The sequence below is a fragment of the Prionailurus bengalensis genome, chromosome E1 (assembly GCF_016509475.1).
Source record: "Prionailurus bengalensis isolate Pbe53 chromosome E1, Fcat_Pben_1.1_paternal_pri, whole genome shotgun sequence".
Lineage (NCBI taxonomy): Eukaryota > Metazoa > Chordata > Mammalia > Carnivora > Felidae > Prionailurus > Prionailurus bengalensis.
This window is the reverse complement of record NC_057347.1, coordinates 35,461,450-35,477,753: the sequence shown is the minus strand read 5'-3', so window position 1 is coordinate 35,477,753 and position 16,304 is coordinate 35,461,450. Positions and strand designations below refer to the sequence as shown.

General features: G+C 41.5%; 1 protein-coding gene across 3 annotated transcripts in view; it reads left to right on the top strand.

Annotated features, from left to right (window-relative positions):
- KAT7 (lysine acetyltransferase 7) overlaps positions 1-16,304 on the top strand; it is a 32,012-nt gene that overhangs the window by 1,699 nt on the left and 14,009 nt on the right. The window contains exons 2-7 of one of the 3 annotated variants that reach the window (XM_043584120.1): positions 960-1,107; positions 3,452-3,628; positions 5,478-5,717; positions 10,558-10,640; positions 13,926-14,015; positions 15,475-15,573. In XM_043584120.1, the coding sequence (XP_043440055.1) occupies positions 960-1,107; positions 3,452-3,628; positions 5,478-5,717; positions 10,558-10,640; positions 13,926-14,015; positions 15,475-15,573 (837 nt within the window). The remainder of the gene's footprint in view (positions 1-959; positions 1,108-3,451; positions 3,629-5,477; positions 5,718-10,557; positions 10,641-13,925; positions 14,016-15,474; positions 15,574-16,304) is intronic. The other 2 variants (XM_043584122.1, XM_043584121.1) reach the window with 2 other exon arrangements.

The window sequence follows — 16,304 nt, the reverse complement described above, 5'->3', positions numbered from 1 at the left end:
CTGTCCTAAACTATCCTGAGGCTACTTATAGGTTTTGTGTGTCTGATTTGGGGCGATTGTTTCTATATTCTGCTGTAGAAATATTAGTGTGTTTGATTATGGAGTGTTCCTTGAGGGATATATGCAAAGTATTCCCTTTCCAAAAAGCCAAAAAGTTAGGAATTTCAAGCACAACTGGCCCTAAGGGTTTTGGATAAAAAATAGAGGACTTGTGGTTTGAGGCTTTGTATTGTTTTCTAAGCAAATGCTCTTTCCTTCCTGGCTTAGTAAAGGGTGTAGCGGTAATGCTCGACCGATAAAAGTTATCTTTATGGCTAATCATCTTCAGGAGGCTAAAAATTGACAAATGATTATTGAAAAGAGGATAAAATCTCTGTTCTTAGATATTTACAAGTCTTCACATGCAAGCCGCTTTTTTTTTTTTTAAAGCACTTTCAGCATTCACGTGGAGAAACTTCGTAGATAGATAACATCAGAAGAACTTTTAGTCTTTTCCTTTAAGTTCTCTTGGCATCAGAGTTGTGGACCCTGGTATTTTGAATTAGTGTATGGTTTAAAAAAAAATGTGATGGCTGTTCGTGGAGACTTTGAACAAAAGCTACTCCAAAGTTAAAAGGGGTCTAGCGCTGACATTTTTCTCCCCACCGTGGACTCGAAGTACGCAGTTACGTCAGCCAGACCATTTCGAATTAGGTACTTTTATTTCCAGTTTGTGGTACTGACCTCTAAATGTACTTGTTTCAGAATTAGTGACAATAAAGGAAGAATTAATTCTCTTTTTTATTTAACCAAGGTGCATTACTTGCAGGTTGTTCCATTTAATGCCTTAAATAAAGGGAATTTGGCGGTGGAATCCTTTCTTAGTGTTTTCAGTATCATAATTCATTTTATTTCCAGTGTTAAGACAAACCCACAGAGTAAATGCTTCTGTGCTAATGTCTGGATCTATGGTGTTACAGAGGAATGCAGGCAGTAGTTCAGATGGAACCGAAGATTCCGATTTTTCTACAGATCTCGAGCACACAGACAGTTCAGAGAGTGACGGCACGTCCCGGCGATCTGCCCGAGTCACCCGCTCCTCAGCCCGGCTGAGCCAGAGTTCCCAAGGTATAAGAATTCATTCTTCCTGACCGTGCCTCATAGCCACCTCGCTGGTCATCATATTCTTGTGTGAATGTGGAAACTGGTCCTTTGGCTTGGTGTAGATGACAAAATCTGGTAAAATGCAGGGTCAATGCCTGCAGAAGTATCAGGTTCTTAAAAATGGTTCTGTTGGGGGTTGGTTGTCCAGTTTGTAGACCCAAAAGAACTATATCTGATACAATGACTGTGTGGCGCGTATATGTCTTAAGTCATTTAACTTTTGTTTAGAATAATAGTTTTTCCATGAGTAAAATGGGAAGACCATATTTTTACTTTCTGTTAGAATGGCTTAGACTTAGGCATTTAAAATAGTCTCTTGAACTTGTTTTTGGAGAAGGTTCAATACTTCTAAATACTTCCATAACTTATATGTAATTCTGTAATGTGGTCAGACATGATTCATAGACATAAGTAGTTGCATCCAACTACTTTACAGTTGTAAATACCCAGAAGTTTGCTTTGGTGGTAAAGAATAGAGGACCTCCGTGTTGGAAGGCAGTTTGAAGGTTCTCTAGTGCGATTAGCCATCTGGGCTTTGATTTAGAAGGTACCCCTCATCCCTCCTGGTTCTGCTCTGGGATTCATTCCCTGGGGAGGAAAGAAAGTTGCAGTTAATACAAAAAGCTAATGATCAGTAGCTGATGAGAGATTAAGGGGGAAAATTTTGTAATATGCTTCAAGCACTTAAATAGTGCAGGTCTAGTTACTGCTTTAGGAGCACGATGCAAAATGAGAGAAAAAACTCAGTTTTTCAAGGGAGAAAACGAGAACATTCTCAACAACTGTTCCTAACTTTATTTTTGTATTTAACATTTCAGCCAAAGTATAGCTGTTGTCTTTTTGTAAGTTTGTAAGTTTTGTAAGATTCTCAATTTGTAAGTTTTTATTTTTTTCGCATACTGGGAATACTGATAAAAAAAACTGCTGTAATTCAGATACTATGCTATGTATTAGAATGCCATGATAGAAAAATCATAGTTCCTGCTCATAAGGAGCTCACAGTTCAGTGCGAAATATAGTATGTCAGCTGATCGTAGTAATGCATTGTGGTTAAGAGCTCTGAGATGTTTGTATAGCATATTATGGAAGTTCAGAGCTGGGGCCGGTCTCCAAGATGGAAATCTTAAAGGATCTGTTAGGAATTCACAAACTGAAAGGTGGGAAAACATCATTCTAGGTAGAGAGAACAGTACATGCAAAGGAAAGGGAGTAATATTCTCACAAAGCGTAATTGGCTGTGCCCTGGCCACCTGAAAGTTGAAAATATTCCAAACAGCTAGGAAATAACTGGGTCCTGGGTCACTTCTTAGTTGTTCTACTTCATAACTATGGAGTTGGACAACGCCTAGGGGCATCATTCACAATGTAGTCTGTGTAAGGTGGCTCTCTCTAAAGCAAGATATAGACACTATTATGAATTGGCTGGGCCCCCTGGAGGCGTGCAAGCTGATAGCCTAGCTGTGTGCTTTTTTTTTTTTTTTTACCCCCAAAGTTTGAGAATTTCAATTTTCTTCTTTGCAGAATAAGCTGTACATATCATCTTAGGATCTTTTGTTGTTTAAAACATGCTTTAGTTTCAGCTTTGAATCTTTTTCTAATTCTTTTTTCAGTGTCATCAAATTAGAGATGTGAAAAGGCTGCTGGGTGATTCAGAATAGTTTTGTTATCCAAAAGAATTTCAAAAGCTGTGTTCTTGCCTTACCCTTCATGAATCCATTATGACTTTGCTTCAGAGTATCAGACAGGGTAATCCGGAAGAACACAAGAGATGTCTGAAGAAAGGAAATAAGTGTATTGTTCTACCTTTAGAAGTAGAGTACCCGTTTGATGGTGGGTTGGAATAAGGAAAGAAAGAGACGTTGCAGCTAATACTTAGAAAGCTATAGATCTAGGTACCAGGGATTACGTTAAACGTTTTTATGAATTATCTTACTTCTCACAACAAAGGTGAGGAATGAACAAATAATTTACTTTTTTTTTTTTTAATAGTTCAGGGAAACAGGCCTGGAGAGATGAACTTGCCCAAGATGTTATAGCTAGTTGGTACGGTGCAGGGGAATTGAATGGGAGTCAGTTTTGATTCCAGAACCTAAAACTATTAATCCTGTACTATATTGGATTTCTATGCCTGATCTAGTCTCTTTAGCTTCCGTTTTATTTAATAAAATAGACATTTTAATGATTTGTTGGATTTTGTGAAATACGAAGAGGAGGGCACAGGTGGTAATAAGTCATATGGATGAGAAATAAAACAAATTTCCTTCTTTTCTCTTTAATTATTTTATTATCTTTTAAAATTGGGGATCAGATTCCAGCCCGGTTCGAAATTTGCAATCTTTTGGCACTGAGGAGCCTGCTTATTCTACCAGAAGAGTGACCCGTAGTCAGCAGCAGCCTACCCCAGTGACTCCAAAAAAGTACCCCCTTCGACAGACTCGTTCGTCTGGCTCAGAAACTGAGCAGGTGGTTGACTTTTCAGATAGAGGTGAGTGAGTATAGTATGAATTGGTCAGTTACAGAGAAGATCTGGTCAGTTTCCTCTTAAGGAAGGCTTGGGGCCACTGCAGGTAGATGCCTGGTACTGACGAAATTCAGCTAGGTAAATGCTGTTTGCCGGATTCCTTTCTTGAATGTCTTGCTGAGGACAGTTTTGCTCTAGAGTACTCTTGAAGTTTACAGTCTCTGGAGTATATTGGGTTGGACCTATAACAGGCAAAAGGGACTGTGGCCCTCATACCCACAGATGAGGAAGGCCTAAACCAGATTTTCTTACGTTCATGCTTCTCTGTCCATTTATCTCTGAAATTCTGGGGAGAGGTGACCTTCGGTAATGGGGGATGGCGAGCTGTGGTGATCGTGATTCACCAGCCCAAATCAGAGGCCTTAGCGCATGGCTTATAGACTGGGGAGCGTCTAGTCTGCCAACACGCTCAGTTGGTTTGCTTGCACAGGGTTCCCATTTTTATTTTTTATTTTTTCAAAGTTTGCTTTGAGAGAAAGAGAGCACAAGCAGGGGAGGGGCAGAGAGAGAGAGAGAGAGAGAGAGAGGCTCTTAAGCATGCTTCACGCTGTCAGTGTGTGGAACCTGATGTAGGGCTTGAACCCATGAACTGCGAGATCGTGACCTGAGCTGAAATCAAGAGTCAGACACTTAATCGACTGAGCCAGCCAGGTGCCCCACTGTGTTTACATTTTAAAAGTTTGTTGCCAGCATTTGAAAATACAGAGATTTCATATAAAAACCTGAGTTACTAGTTTCCTTTAAAAAATGCAAATCTCCGGGAACATGAATGAGGTAACCCATTCACTCACAGTATTGACTAGAGCGGAATAGTAGTTGTCTCCTTGAGATGGACAGTTGGGTCTCTGTTTGGCCTTGCCCAGCTCCTATAGGCATTTGGTTTACAACCCGTGATTTATAATCTACATTTTTAGATTACTCACAAGCTATCTCGAGAGCCAAGTTCATTCACGCTCACACACCAAGCCTGTCATCCATTTCTCTTCCATCCTGTGTGTCTCCTAGGAGTGGAATGGGTTATTTTATTTTATTTTATTTATTTCATTGCATTTTTATTTTTGCTTTTTTTTTTTTTTTAATTTTTTTTTTTCAACGTTTATTTTTTTTGGGACAGAGAGAGACAGAGCATGAACGGGGGAGGGGCAGAGAGAGAGGGAGACACAGAATCGGAAAAAGGCTCCAGGCTCTGAGCCATCAGCCCAGAGCCCGACGCGGGGCTCGAACTCCCGGACCGCGAGATCGTGACCTGGCTGAAGTCGGACGCTTAACCGACTGCGCCACCCAGGCGCCCCTATTTTTGCTTTTTGAGAGAGAGGGAGAGAGAATGAAACTGCATGTGTGCGTGTGCTGTCCAGCGTGGGAGGGTCAGACGGAGAGGGAGAGAAAGAATCCCAGGCAGCCTCCATGCCCAGTGAGGAGCCTGAGGCGGGGCTTGATCCCATGACCCTGGGATCATGACATGAGCCAAAGTCAAAATTTGGACACTCAACCGACAGCCAGCCAGGCGCCCCTGGATGGTAATTTTAAAGAAAAATTTGCCTCCATCTAGTTTTGATTATCCATGGTTGGGGGTTTGTGAGGAACACAGAAAAGTGAAATGTATTGGGGAAACTCCAAACTTAATTGTAGTCAGAATGTAAAGTTGCACAAAGGAATGATGTTAGTTTCTCTTCATTTTCATTTATAGCAGACAAGTGGTTAGAAGTTACTGGTTAAACGATAGAGGATCTGGAAAGTCCATAAACTCTTCTGAATAGTAAACCTCAAACAAATGAACTTCATTCATGAGCTCTACCAATTACTTTTGCTTTAGAAACTAAAAATACAGCTGATCACGATGAGTCTCCACCTCGAACTCCAACTGGAAACGCACCTTCTTCTGAGTCTGACATCGACATCTCCAGCCCTAATGTGTCTCACGATGAGAGCATGGCCAAGGACATGTCCCTGAAGGACTCAGGCAGCGATCTCTCTCATCGCCCCAAGCGTCGTCGCTTCCACGAAAGCTACAATTTCAATATGAAATGTCCTACTCCAGGCTGTAACTCTCTAGGTGAGTGCGCCCAGCTTCACGATGCCTGTGTTCTGTGCTTCTCGCCCTCTGGACTTAGGCTCCTGAAGAAATGTTCTGTGTTCCCTTCCTAGCTCCTTAGGTTCTTCAGTGGTGCTGGGTTGCCCACTTGAATATTTTTGCTTCTTGGCCTGTTGTCCATCCATAATAACAGATCTGATTGCAAGGAAATTAAGTGGGATGCACCGTTCTGCTTATCGAGAGCTTCCCCCCTGTGAAAAATTTCCTCCTTTTTCCTGCAAAAAACAAAACAGAGGACCAGTTACCTTCAGACAACTCATTGTATGGCGCGTAGTTCAAATTCAATGAGTGTAAGCTAATGCACAACACTGGTTGTGCGGCCACAGCTGTTAAGGAAGTGAGAAAAACAGATTTCTTGTTGCGTGCCTTTGAAACTAAAAGGGCACAGAGGAGACCCCGGCCTTTTGTGACTTCAGTGGTTTTAGGTCTTGTGTGCTTAGTCAATGCAAACCAGGCAAGTATTTCTTCTCAGATAAATGAGTATGTCTTTGTTTTCTTATGACCTTGACTCCTGACTGACAGATTCTTATAGTGGTGTAAACCTTATTAATGCTCCTTAGGTGAGCTTCAGTGCACATGTCGGGCGTAAGTTTTTGTCTAGAGTTGGAAGGTGCTGACTTTGAGATCACAGGCATGTCTCCACAGAGTCTACTTCTCAAATTTGTGAACTTTTGAATGTGGCCATCAGGTTCAGAAAAGGTAGAACAGAGTGAGCTGCTGCTTTGTGGGCCCACAGTATGTTTTCCCTAGTATTTCTTTTATTTGGATCTTTTCCGGGTCTTGGCACTGGCTTCTCAGATAATTTGAACTCGGAATGCACAGAGCGTAAATTCCCCTGAATGTCATACCAGCCTTTGCTCAAAGAAGCTAATTGGTTCAGGCCTAAATCTGTTTCCTTGCGCAAATAATGAAAAACTAAGACTAGACCTCGTCATATAAACACCAGTGTTTAAGAGCTAGCCAACATGCTCTAAGAGGGTAAGGGGATCGACTTGCCGCACAGCAAGGAAAGGGACTCCAGCACTGCTGGTCACTGTCCGTGCATCCCTAAGTTGTTCCCTTTATGTCGTGTGTTTAATTAGCTATTCAGTATATAGTTATTGAATGTTTGCTATGTACCGGACACTGTTTTAGGTTCTGGGGATGTAGCTATGAACATGTCAAAGTTCCTACCCTCACGGAGCTTATAGTCTAACGGGGAAGGTCAAAACAGGTAGGTGTACAATAGGTCAACTAGAGATCATTCTCTGAAGGAAGATAAGGTAGTGCTGAGAGGGCAAGTAAGGTGTTGTGCATATGTACGGCCATGCACACCCACACACACACCAGTGCAAAGGGTATGGGACGGGAGAATGCTGAGGCCGTTTGAGGCACACTTAGGGGCCACTATGCCCAGGGCGGAGCAGCCACAGTGGACAGGAGGAGGTGAGGTCAGAGTCGGGCCTGACCGTGTGTTATCTTTGCTCAGTACTTAACCCCCTTAATGGAGTAGATGAGCGGATAAATACAAATCTGTTGCATCAGAGAAAGTTCACTTTGAATTTTGGTGTTAATCTGCTGGCAAAGTTTGAAAAGTGTGAACCTGAGCTTCCAAAATTATTTTTGATAAGGCGGCACCCGGCTGGCTCGGTCAGTAGACCATGTGGTTCTTGATCTTGGTCGTGAGTTCAAGCCCCACATTGGGCAGAGATTACTTAAAAAAAAAAAAAAAAAAAATCCATTGCCAAAATTACTTTTGATCCTGTTCCACTCTTTATGTTTGGGAAAATAATGTCGTTAATTTGTGTGTGTGTGTGTGTGTGTGTGTGTGTGTGTGTGTGTATAATTTTGGTATAAAAGTATTATGTGCTTGTACAAACTTACAAGCCCTGAAATGAATAAGTAAAAGTTCTCCTTCACTCATATCCTCAGATATAAAACTATTCTTGGTAGTTTTTTATGAATGCTTCTAGTAAGTTTGTGTGTTTGTGTGTATGTACGTACGCATGTATATGTACATATATTTCCTTTTTGTTATTCACAAAAGGGAAAATACAGTGGTTGGTTTGGCATCTTGGGTATTTTACTTACTTAGGGTTCCATCTATTTAAAAGAATACAGAGCATTCCATTATATTGAAAGCTTATAAATTAAAAAAAAATTTTTTTTAATGTTTATTTATTTTTGAGAGAGAGAGAGAGAGAGACAGAACATGAGTGGGAAGGGGCAGAGAGAGAGGGAGACACAGAATCGGAAGCAGGCTCCGGGCTCTGAGCTGTCAGCCCAGAGCCTGACGCGGGGCTCGAACCCATAAGCCGCGAGATCATGACCTTGAGCCGAAGTCGGACTCTTAACCGACTGAGCCACCCAGGCACCCCTAGAGCGTATAAATTTTTTAAATTGTACGGTATGAGTTGACATTTAGATTTCTCATTTTTAGCTACTTTGAATATTACTATAGTGGATACTCTTGTACGTATGTAGTTTGATGTCTTGCTGGAAAACCTGTGGAATAAATTTGTAGCAATAGAATTGCTAGATCAATAGATTAGCTATCCTATTTATAAAACTTTTAATATAGACTCATTTGATTGGTTTTAGTTTATTTATTATAAACTAAGACATTTGAATAATTTACTCAGAAGATATAGATGAATAATATCTTAGAAATATCTACAGAAATATTTTTTAGAAATAATCTACAGAAAGAAGACTTTCTAAAACGTGGATGCTTTACATTTTGTACACGGTGTTTGATCACTGAGGTTAGTTTTTTGTGTGCAAGGTAAATTGAACAGATCTCTAAAATCACATTTTTAATAACACAATCCTGGAGAAATGGCAGTCTGCATAACATGTATTAATTCCTGTCTCTCCCAATACGTGAACTATTGTTCTTTAAAGCTTACTGTATAAATCATATATGATTTTTAGAATCCCATTGTCTCTATTACCCAAAGGTTTTATAAGCTTTTTGGTTAAAGAGACGTATAAAAAGGAAGTAATGTTCAGTTCCCTGTGTGTTTCCCAAAACCACATGAAAAATTAAAAAGTGAAGAGATACCCCTTTAAAGTGAACTTTTTGTATTGTTAACTCCTCACGTTATCCCCTCATAAGAAGGAGCTTTGTGCTAACTTGTGCCTATTTATTTGTGTTACAGTGGTATATTAGTTTCAGGTGTATGATATAGTGACCCAGCAATTCTATACATTACCCAGTACTCATGAAGCTAAATGTACTCTTGAACCCGTTTATCTGTTTCACCCCTTTTCCACGTGCCTTCCGTCTTTGGCGTCACCACTTTGTTCTCTGTATTTAAGAGCCTGGTGTTTGTTTGTTTGTCTCTTTTTTTTCTTTGTTTGTTACTCTGAAACAATTCCACTTAAGAGTAAAATCATATGGTATTGGTCTTTCTCTGACTCACTTATTTCACTTAGCATTATGCCATCCATATTGTATAAAATTTTTTTTTGAGTTTATTTGTCTTGAGAGAGAGAAAGCACAAGTGAGGGAGGGGCAGAGAGAGAGGGAGAGAGAGAATCCCAAGCAGGTTCCGTGCTGTCAGCGTGGAGCCCGATGTGGGGCTTGAACCCACGAGCCGCGAGATCATGACCCAAGCTGAAGTCAGACACAACCTGCTGAGCCACCCAGGTGCCCCTATACCATCCATATTGTAAATGGCAAGATCTCATTCTTTTTTATGGCTGAGTAATAGCCCATTATTAAAAATACCACCTATTAAAAAGTCTGATCACAGAAGCCTAAATCTTTAAACAAAATCGGCCCCCTTCCAAAAAAATGAATATATTTAATCTGATTCAAAATTATCAACATATGTTTATTTGCAGAATAGAAGAGTCCATTTTCTTTTTCATTTTCCAGAGTTTCTTTCGATTATTGAAAGAAGTTCAATTCGGATTGGGTAGCATTGCATCATAGAAAGGAAGGAGCACTTGATATACATATAACTTGATAATTTAGCAACGGAAAGTTAAGTTTCACCAAAAGAAAATGTTTCTGTTTGTAATTTTGTTCCTTTTTATAAATATATGGCTTTATGATTTTTTAGAATTTGAGAAATACATTATCAGAACAGAAGGAACTGGGGCACCTGGGTGGTTCAGTCAGTTAAGTGTCCAGCTCTTGACTTTGGCTCAGGTCATGATCTCACAGTACCTGGGTTCGAGCCCCGCATCCGGCTCTGTGCTAACAGCACAGAGCCTGCTTGAGATTCTGTCTCCCTCTCTGTCTCTGCCCCTCTCCTGCTTGCTCTCTATCTCTCTCTCAAAATAAGTAAAAATAAAGTTTAAAAAAAAAAAAAGAACAGAAGGAACTACAGTTTATATTGAACATACACAAGTATGTTCACAGATTGCCAGATCCCTCCTGTGGCAAAAAAGAATTCATCAGTGGGTGCAAGTTATGGCCCTGGCAGCACTTACTTTTGGTGGATTCAATCTGTGATCAGATACATATTGGATAGAAATGATACAGCCAGATTACACAGTTGTCCTATAGAAAACTTATCACTTTGGGGCGCCTGGGTGACTCAGTTCGTTGAGTGTCCGACTTCAGCTCGGGTCATGATCTCATGGTCTGTGGGTTCGAGCCCCACGTCGGGCTCTGTGCTTGACAGCTCAGAGCCCAGAGCCTGCTTCCGACTCTGTGTCTCCCTCTCTCTCTGCCCCTCACCTGCTTGCTCTTTGTCTCTCCCTCAAAAATAATAAACATTAAAAAATTTTTTTTCACACAAAAAAACCCACGTCACTTTATGAACTTAAATCTTCTGTCTCGAGATAAAGTTTTTTCCTCTTTTAACAGGACATCTTACAGGAAAACATGAGAGACATTTCTCCATCTCAGGATGCCCACTCTATCATAACCTGTCCGCTGATGAGTGCAAGGTAATTGTATTCATTATTTGACTCTATACTTAATCTAGTGAGTGCTTTTCCGTTGCCAGGCACTTGGCTAAACACTGGGGATACGATGTGAACAAAATAGGCAAGGTCCTTTTTCTTATCTTCCAGTGGAGGAAACAATAAAAATACAGCTGGGTTTTTTAAAGAAAGATTTAAACAGATAAATAAAAGAATTACAGTGTGTAATGACTGCTTCGAAAGAAATTAATAGGGAGATCTGGAACGTTTGGAATATCATCCTGTGTGCATTGATATTTTCCATCGCAAATTGACTACGACGAGGCAGGGACCTTTTCCACGAGGAATTAATTTGCCTAAATATGTGATCTCAGTATTTGTGCATTAAGTTCTCTTCTCGTGAATCTGTGAAGACATTTTGCTCTTTAAATTTTTGCATGATTATTTTCCTTTGGCTCTGTTTCCGCAGAATACGTTTCCTTTTTGTTACTCTCAGTCACACCCACTCTTGGCCAGTTTTTGTCTTAAATTCTTGAAAAATATAGTCCTACGTAACTTTTGGGATTTGGGGGTGATGGGTTTAGGAGAGCCTAAGATCCTATTTTGTGGGCTCCTGTATCGGCTGCTGCTACCAAGGATGAAACTAATAATGGGGAAGCAGGAGTTGCAAACACGCTTCATTAAATGCATTGCGTGGGTAGTGTTTGGACAGGTTATCCAAGCTCATGGCATCAAAGTATTAACTGTTCCTGTGGTTGTTCTTTTCTAACAACGCCAGGGTCACAGATTTATTCCTGTCTGAGCCAGTTTCATCCTAAGAAAAATGAGAATCCCTAACTAACACTAGTTCTTTCCGATTCAGGAATTTGTCCTCTTTTTCTTAACGAGACCACACGATGGGAAGTTTCTTTGCATGTTTAGTCTTTCAGCAAAGTAGTAGACTTTGAAAGCTTGCATGGATTTCAAGGTTGAAGACACTGTCATTTTTCTTTATTCCAAACCTCTTGTGTAAGCAGGCTCATTTCTTCTGCTCTGTGTAAGAGTGAGTGGTTGGTCTGCCCATTATCTTCCCATTAGTCTGAGACCAGATCCCAACAGGAGCAGCTCTGCCGGTATCTGCAGCAGAAGCCGACAAGGCTTTGGGTCTTTCGTTCTCTGAAAATAACCGTGATCTCTTTTTTTGGGAGTCGTCCTCTACCTCTTGACTTTAAATATCGTGATCCGATACTAAGCGTGGTCTCGCATTGACGTCTTCCTCGGGTACAACTTTCAAAAATTGTTGGCTTGTAGCAATGTGAACGAGTTACCTTAAGCAATTTATTTTTAAAAAAGAAAAAGAAAAATGCCAGTTTGGGGAAGAAAGTTCTGAAGAAAAGGAAAGCATTTCCTGAATTCTTCCTCTGTCGTGTTTTCTTCTTTGCAAGAGAAATCAGGCTCAGCATAATCCATCTTGACTGCTGGAACTTGGACGATCCAGAGAATTTCTGAAGGATATAGGTTTTTATTATATTTAGAATCCCAAGTGGAAGAATTACAGACCAACTCCTCACCTAAATCGAAAGCTCTGTCATTTTTTTTTTTTAATTTTTTTTTTTTTAACGTTTATTTATTTTTGAAACAGAGACAGAGCATGAGCAGGGGAGGTCAGAGAGAGAGGGAGACACAGAATCTGAAACGGGCTCCAGGCTCTGAGCTGTCAGCACAGAGCCCGACGCGGGGCTCGAACTCACGGACCGTGAGATCATACCTGAGCCGAAGTCGGCCGCTTAACCAACTGAGCCACCCAGGCGCCCCGAAAGCTCTGTCATTTTTAAAGTACTTGCCTATAGGTGGTCACTCTGAGTTTCCCAGTGGACAATTGCAATCAACGTTAGGACCGTTTTTATTCAGTTCCAGATTGCTGTGCCAAACACTGTGACAGATATCTGTGGGTTCTGTGAATCCAGTAAAAGACTGCGTTCGAGGAGCTAACGTTCTCGCAGGGGGAGGCAAAACACATACAAACTAATCAGTGAAGAAGAATTTCAAGCAGTGATAAATGCTGCGAGGAACCAAAAAACTACAGATACAGAGAGTGGCTTTTTGGGGGTGACGGGGATACGGCACTGCTTTCGCTTGGGTTGTTCAGGAAGACCTCCTGGAGGAGTTGGCATCTGACCTGAGACGCGGCTGATGGGCAAAGAGACGGTTGTGTCCGGATCTAGGAGGAGAGACGTTAAGTGGAAGGACGAGCAAACACAGAGGCCGAGAGGTGGGGGTAAACGCCTGGGTTTGAGGGACCAAGAGTAGGCCAGCGTGGCTGGAACATGATCGGGAATGCGGAAGCCGGATCCAGATCATGAAGGACCTGTTAAGGCCTTGGCGTTGGAAGTGCGTCTTTACTGTGGTGGCGGCGGGACGCATTTGGAGGGCTTTAGCAGAGGTGTAATAGAATTTTCACGAGCACTTTTCAAGTCACGGCTGGTTCGTGGTGTGGAGAATGGACTGGAGGGGGCAGGCGCTGACCCAGGTAGACTAGTTGGCAGACCGCTCTGAGCTCAGGCAGGAGCTAGTAGCCCGGACTGGCATTGTATCAGTGGAGATAGTAAGAGTTGATTGGACTCGGGATATGTTTTGGAGGGGAGCAGCCTGATAGACTTGCTGATGGATTTTGTGACGCGAGGTGTGAGACAGAGAGAAGCAACGAGAGCGACCTTCTCGTTTCTGATGTGGTGAGTTGCTTAGAAAGCGTTGCTGTTGATAGACGGAATGTTTGGGAGGAGCCGGTCTGTGGGAAGATGTCATTCATTGTGTTTTGACCTGCCGAGTCCTAGCGTGAAGTTGAACAGGCGGTGGGATACGAGCCCTCTCCTTCCGGGAGATGGTCCTGAAACGGTTGGGAGAGCTGATGTGATCCGTCTTAGGATCACCCGACTCCAGAGGTCAGTTTCCCTATAGACTTGACCCCGGGCGTCCACCCTTTCCCTCGCACTTCTTTGCCCTGTGTTTGCACTTCCTCACGGTTTCTTGTTTCTTATCCACTGTACGGTGGGAAGGGTCCAGGCTCAGAGTCCTCAGACTGAATTAAAATCTTAGCCTTACCACCAGTCAGCGGTCTTGGTTTCACTTCTCTGACTCTAGTTCGTGGCTGAGGAGACAGACTGTGACGCCTGCCTCGCCTGTTCTTGTAGAGATTGTGCTAATAAACGCGAAGACCCTTTGAAAGTGAAAGTGCAACGTAAATTCAAGGGATGACCATTGTATTCTTATGCTTTCAGTAAACTTAGTCTTAGAAGCAGGTGGATTTATTGACGTTGTTGATGGTTGCAGGTGAGAGCACAGAGCCGGGATAAGCAGATAGAAGAAAGGATGCTGTCCCACAGGCAAGATGACAACAACAGGCATGCAACCAGGCACCAGGTATGGGCCTTGTTAAACTCTGGCCGCTCACAGTCTGAGAGCCAAGTCTGGGATCTCCTCTGCCCCGTTAACGGTCTTTAGGTCTATCTGTGCCTCTCGTTCCCTGTGGTATTTCTAAATAACTGGTCTTCAGTCATGAACTCAGAAGCGTTTTTGTTTTGTTTTGTTTTGTTTTTCCAAAGAGTAAAATTTCGTGAAACAAACACCTCTGCCTCATAAATGAAGGACTCGTGCTATTTATGATAATGATAGTAATAGTGATAAAAGATAATCCTCATTCTTTGAAAGATACACTTGCTGCTCTGTTTCCTCACTTTGCATCTACGTTTTAGCCCTTTGTTCCTTTCAAACCCCTTCGCTCTGCTGGCATGATTTCCGAGGTCACCGGTGACTTTTCCTTAGCATTTGACACTTGTTGGTCATGTCATTTCTCTTCCATTTCTCTCTTCCCTCGGATTCTTAGACGCTGCTTTGCCCTAATTTGTCTACCTCTTTGAACGTTCGTGCTTGTTGATTACGCTTAAATTCCTAGTTCTTCCACGAATGCCTTTGGTCTTTGGTCTTGCTGTTTTTCTGCCTAACTCTGTGCCTATACCAAGAAGAAATTCTGCTTATCCTTCAAGGCCTTCAGCACCTCTCAGCTGTGGTAGGAATTCTTCCCAGATCTCCTATCAAGAATGAATTTCTTCCTCATCTGTTCCATCGTAATGTTCTCAGAAGGCTGGTTTAGCCTTTATCACAGTTCATCATACGGATGTCTGTTTTTGTGGTTAGACTATAGGTGGATAGCAGAGGAAGGCATGGTGAGGAGGGAGAAGTTTGGGTTTGGAGCCAGACAGATCTGGATTTGAATACTGTGATTCTGTGACTCTACCTGTGTGGTCTTGGGCAGGTCAGCTAACCTCCCTAAACTTTCTGTCCTTGTAACACACCTGGCATTTTTTTGTTAATAACAACGAGTGAAGAAGGATACCTCCCTGGTAGGGGCGTCAGCTAACAAAATACCTATATCCCCAGTGCTTGGCAGGTAATACGCACTCTGTAAGTGGTAGCTCTACTTTTTTTCATTGTCTGTCTTGGGTGCTAATCTTTCTCAGTGTAAAAATTGTATTCCTTGTCGTATCAGTACTTGGAAGACAGTAAACGTTCAATAAATGCTTACTGACTTGAAATCATCTTTATTTTATTCGTGTTGCTCTGGTGGAGACGTCCCTCCTTAATATGTGTTCTTTTGGGCTTAATATTTAAAATAAATATGAACCGCCTGTAACCACGGTGGCCTGGGAACCCAATTTGGAATTTTAAAATTGCCGTCATAGGCATAGGGTGGCCTTCACACGTCTGGCGTTTTTTTTTCTTCCCTGCCATGTTTTGTTTCGTTTCATTTTGTTCTTCATTTTGAAACTTACTGACATAATGAGTTTTCTGGCTAGCTTCTCAGTTTTCTCTTTCCTTTCAGGCACCAACAGAGAGGCAGCTGCGGTATAAGGAAAAGGTGGCCGAACTCAGGAAGAAAAGGAATTCTGGGCTGAGCAAAGAGCAGAAAGAGAAATACATGGTGAGAAAACGTTGACCATTGGCATGAACTCTTGTAATTGCATGTGATTGCTTTTGGTTTCTAAACTCTGCTTTTCAGATTTGCTGTAAACGGTTACATTTAGCCCCTTGAACAAATACCAAGATATTGGAGATGTCTGTATAAGGAAAAGTATTCCAACTGAGTGAGAGTCTGTGTATTTTTAATGGGAAAACAAAATTCCTACATGATAAAGAGTATTAATTGGGGGATGTATTCTATATAATAAGATTTCTTTGGTAGTATTTTAATTTTTTTCTAGTTTTGAAAGTAATGCACATTTGCAATAGGGAATACAGACCAATTAAGAAAAGTACAGGGAAATAGGGACGCCTGGTTGGCTCAGTCAGAAAAGCATCTGACTCTTGATCTTGGGGTTGTGAGTTTGAGCCCCACATTGGGTGTAGTGGTTACTTAAAAGTAACCACAGTTAGCGTTTGGGGGGAGAGCCTCCTGACCTTTTCTGACCTTTTACATAATGCCTTATTTATGTCATTTGGATATTACTGTAAGTACATGTTTGAATTTCTGTGTTTTCACTTAAATGGTTTGAACTAATTTCCTCAAGTTCATGAAAAATTCTTCGAAACATTTTTGCATAAAATTTAAAGACTTACTGTAAATGTGATATATGAGTATATGTAATTGATAAAGATTTATAAACGTGTTCATAAATGCTTACTATTGAAAATACCAAAGGGCGCCTGGGTGGC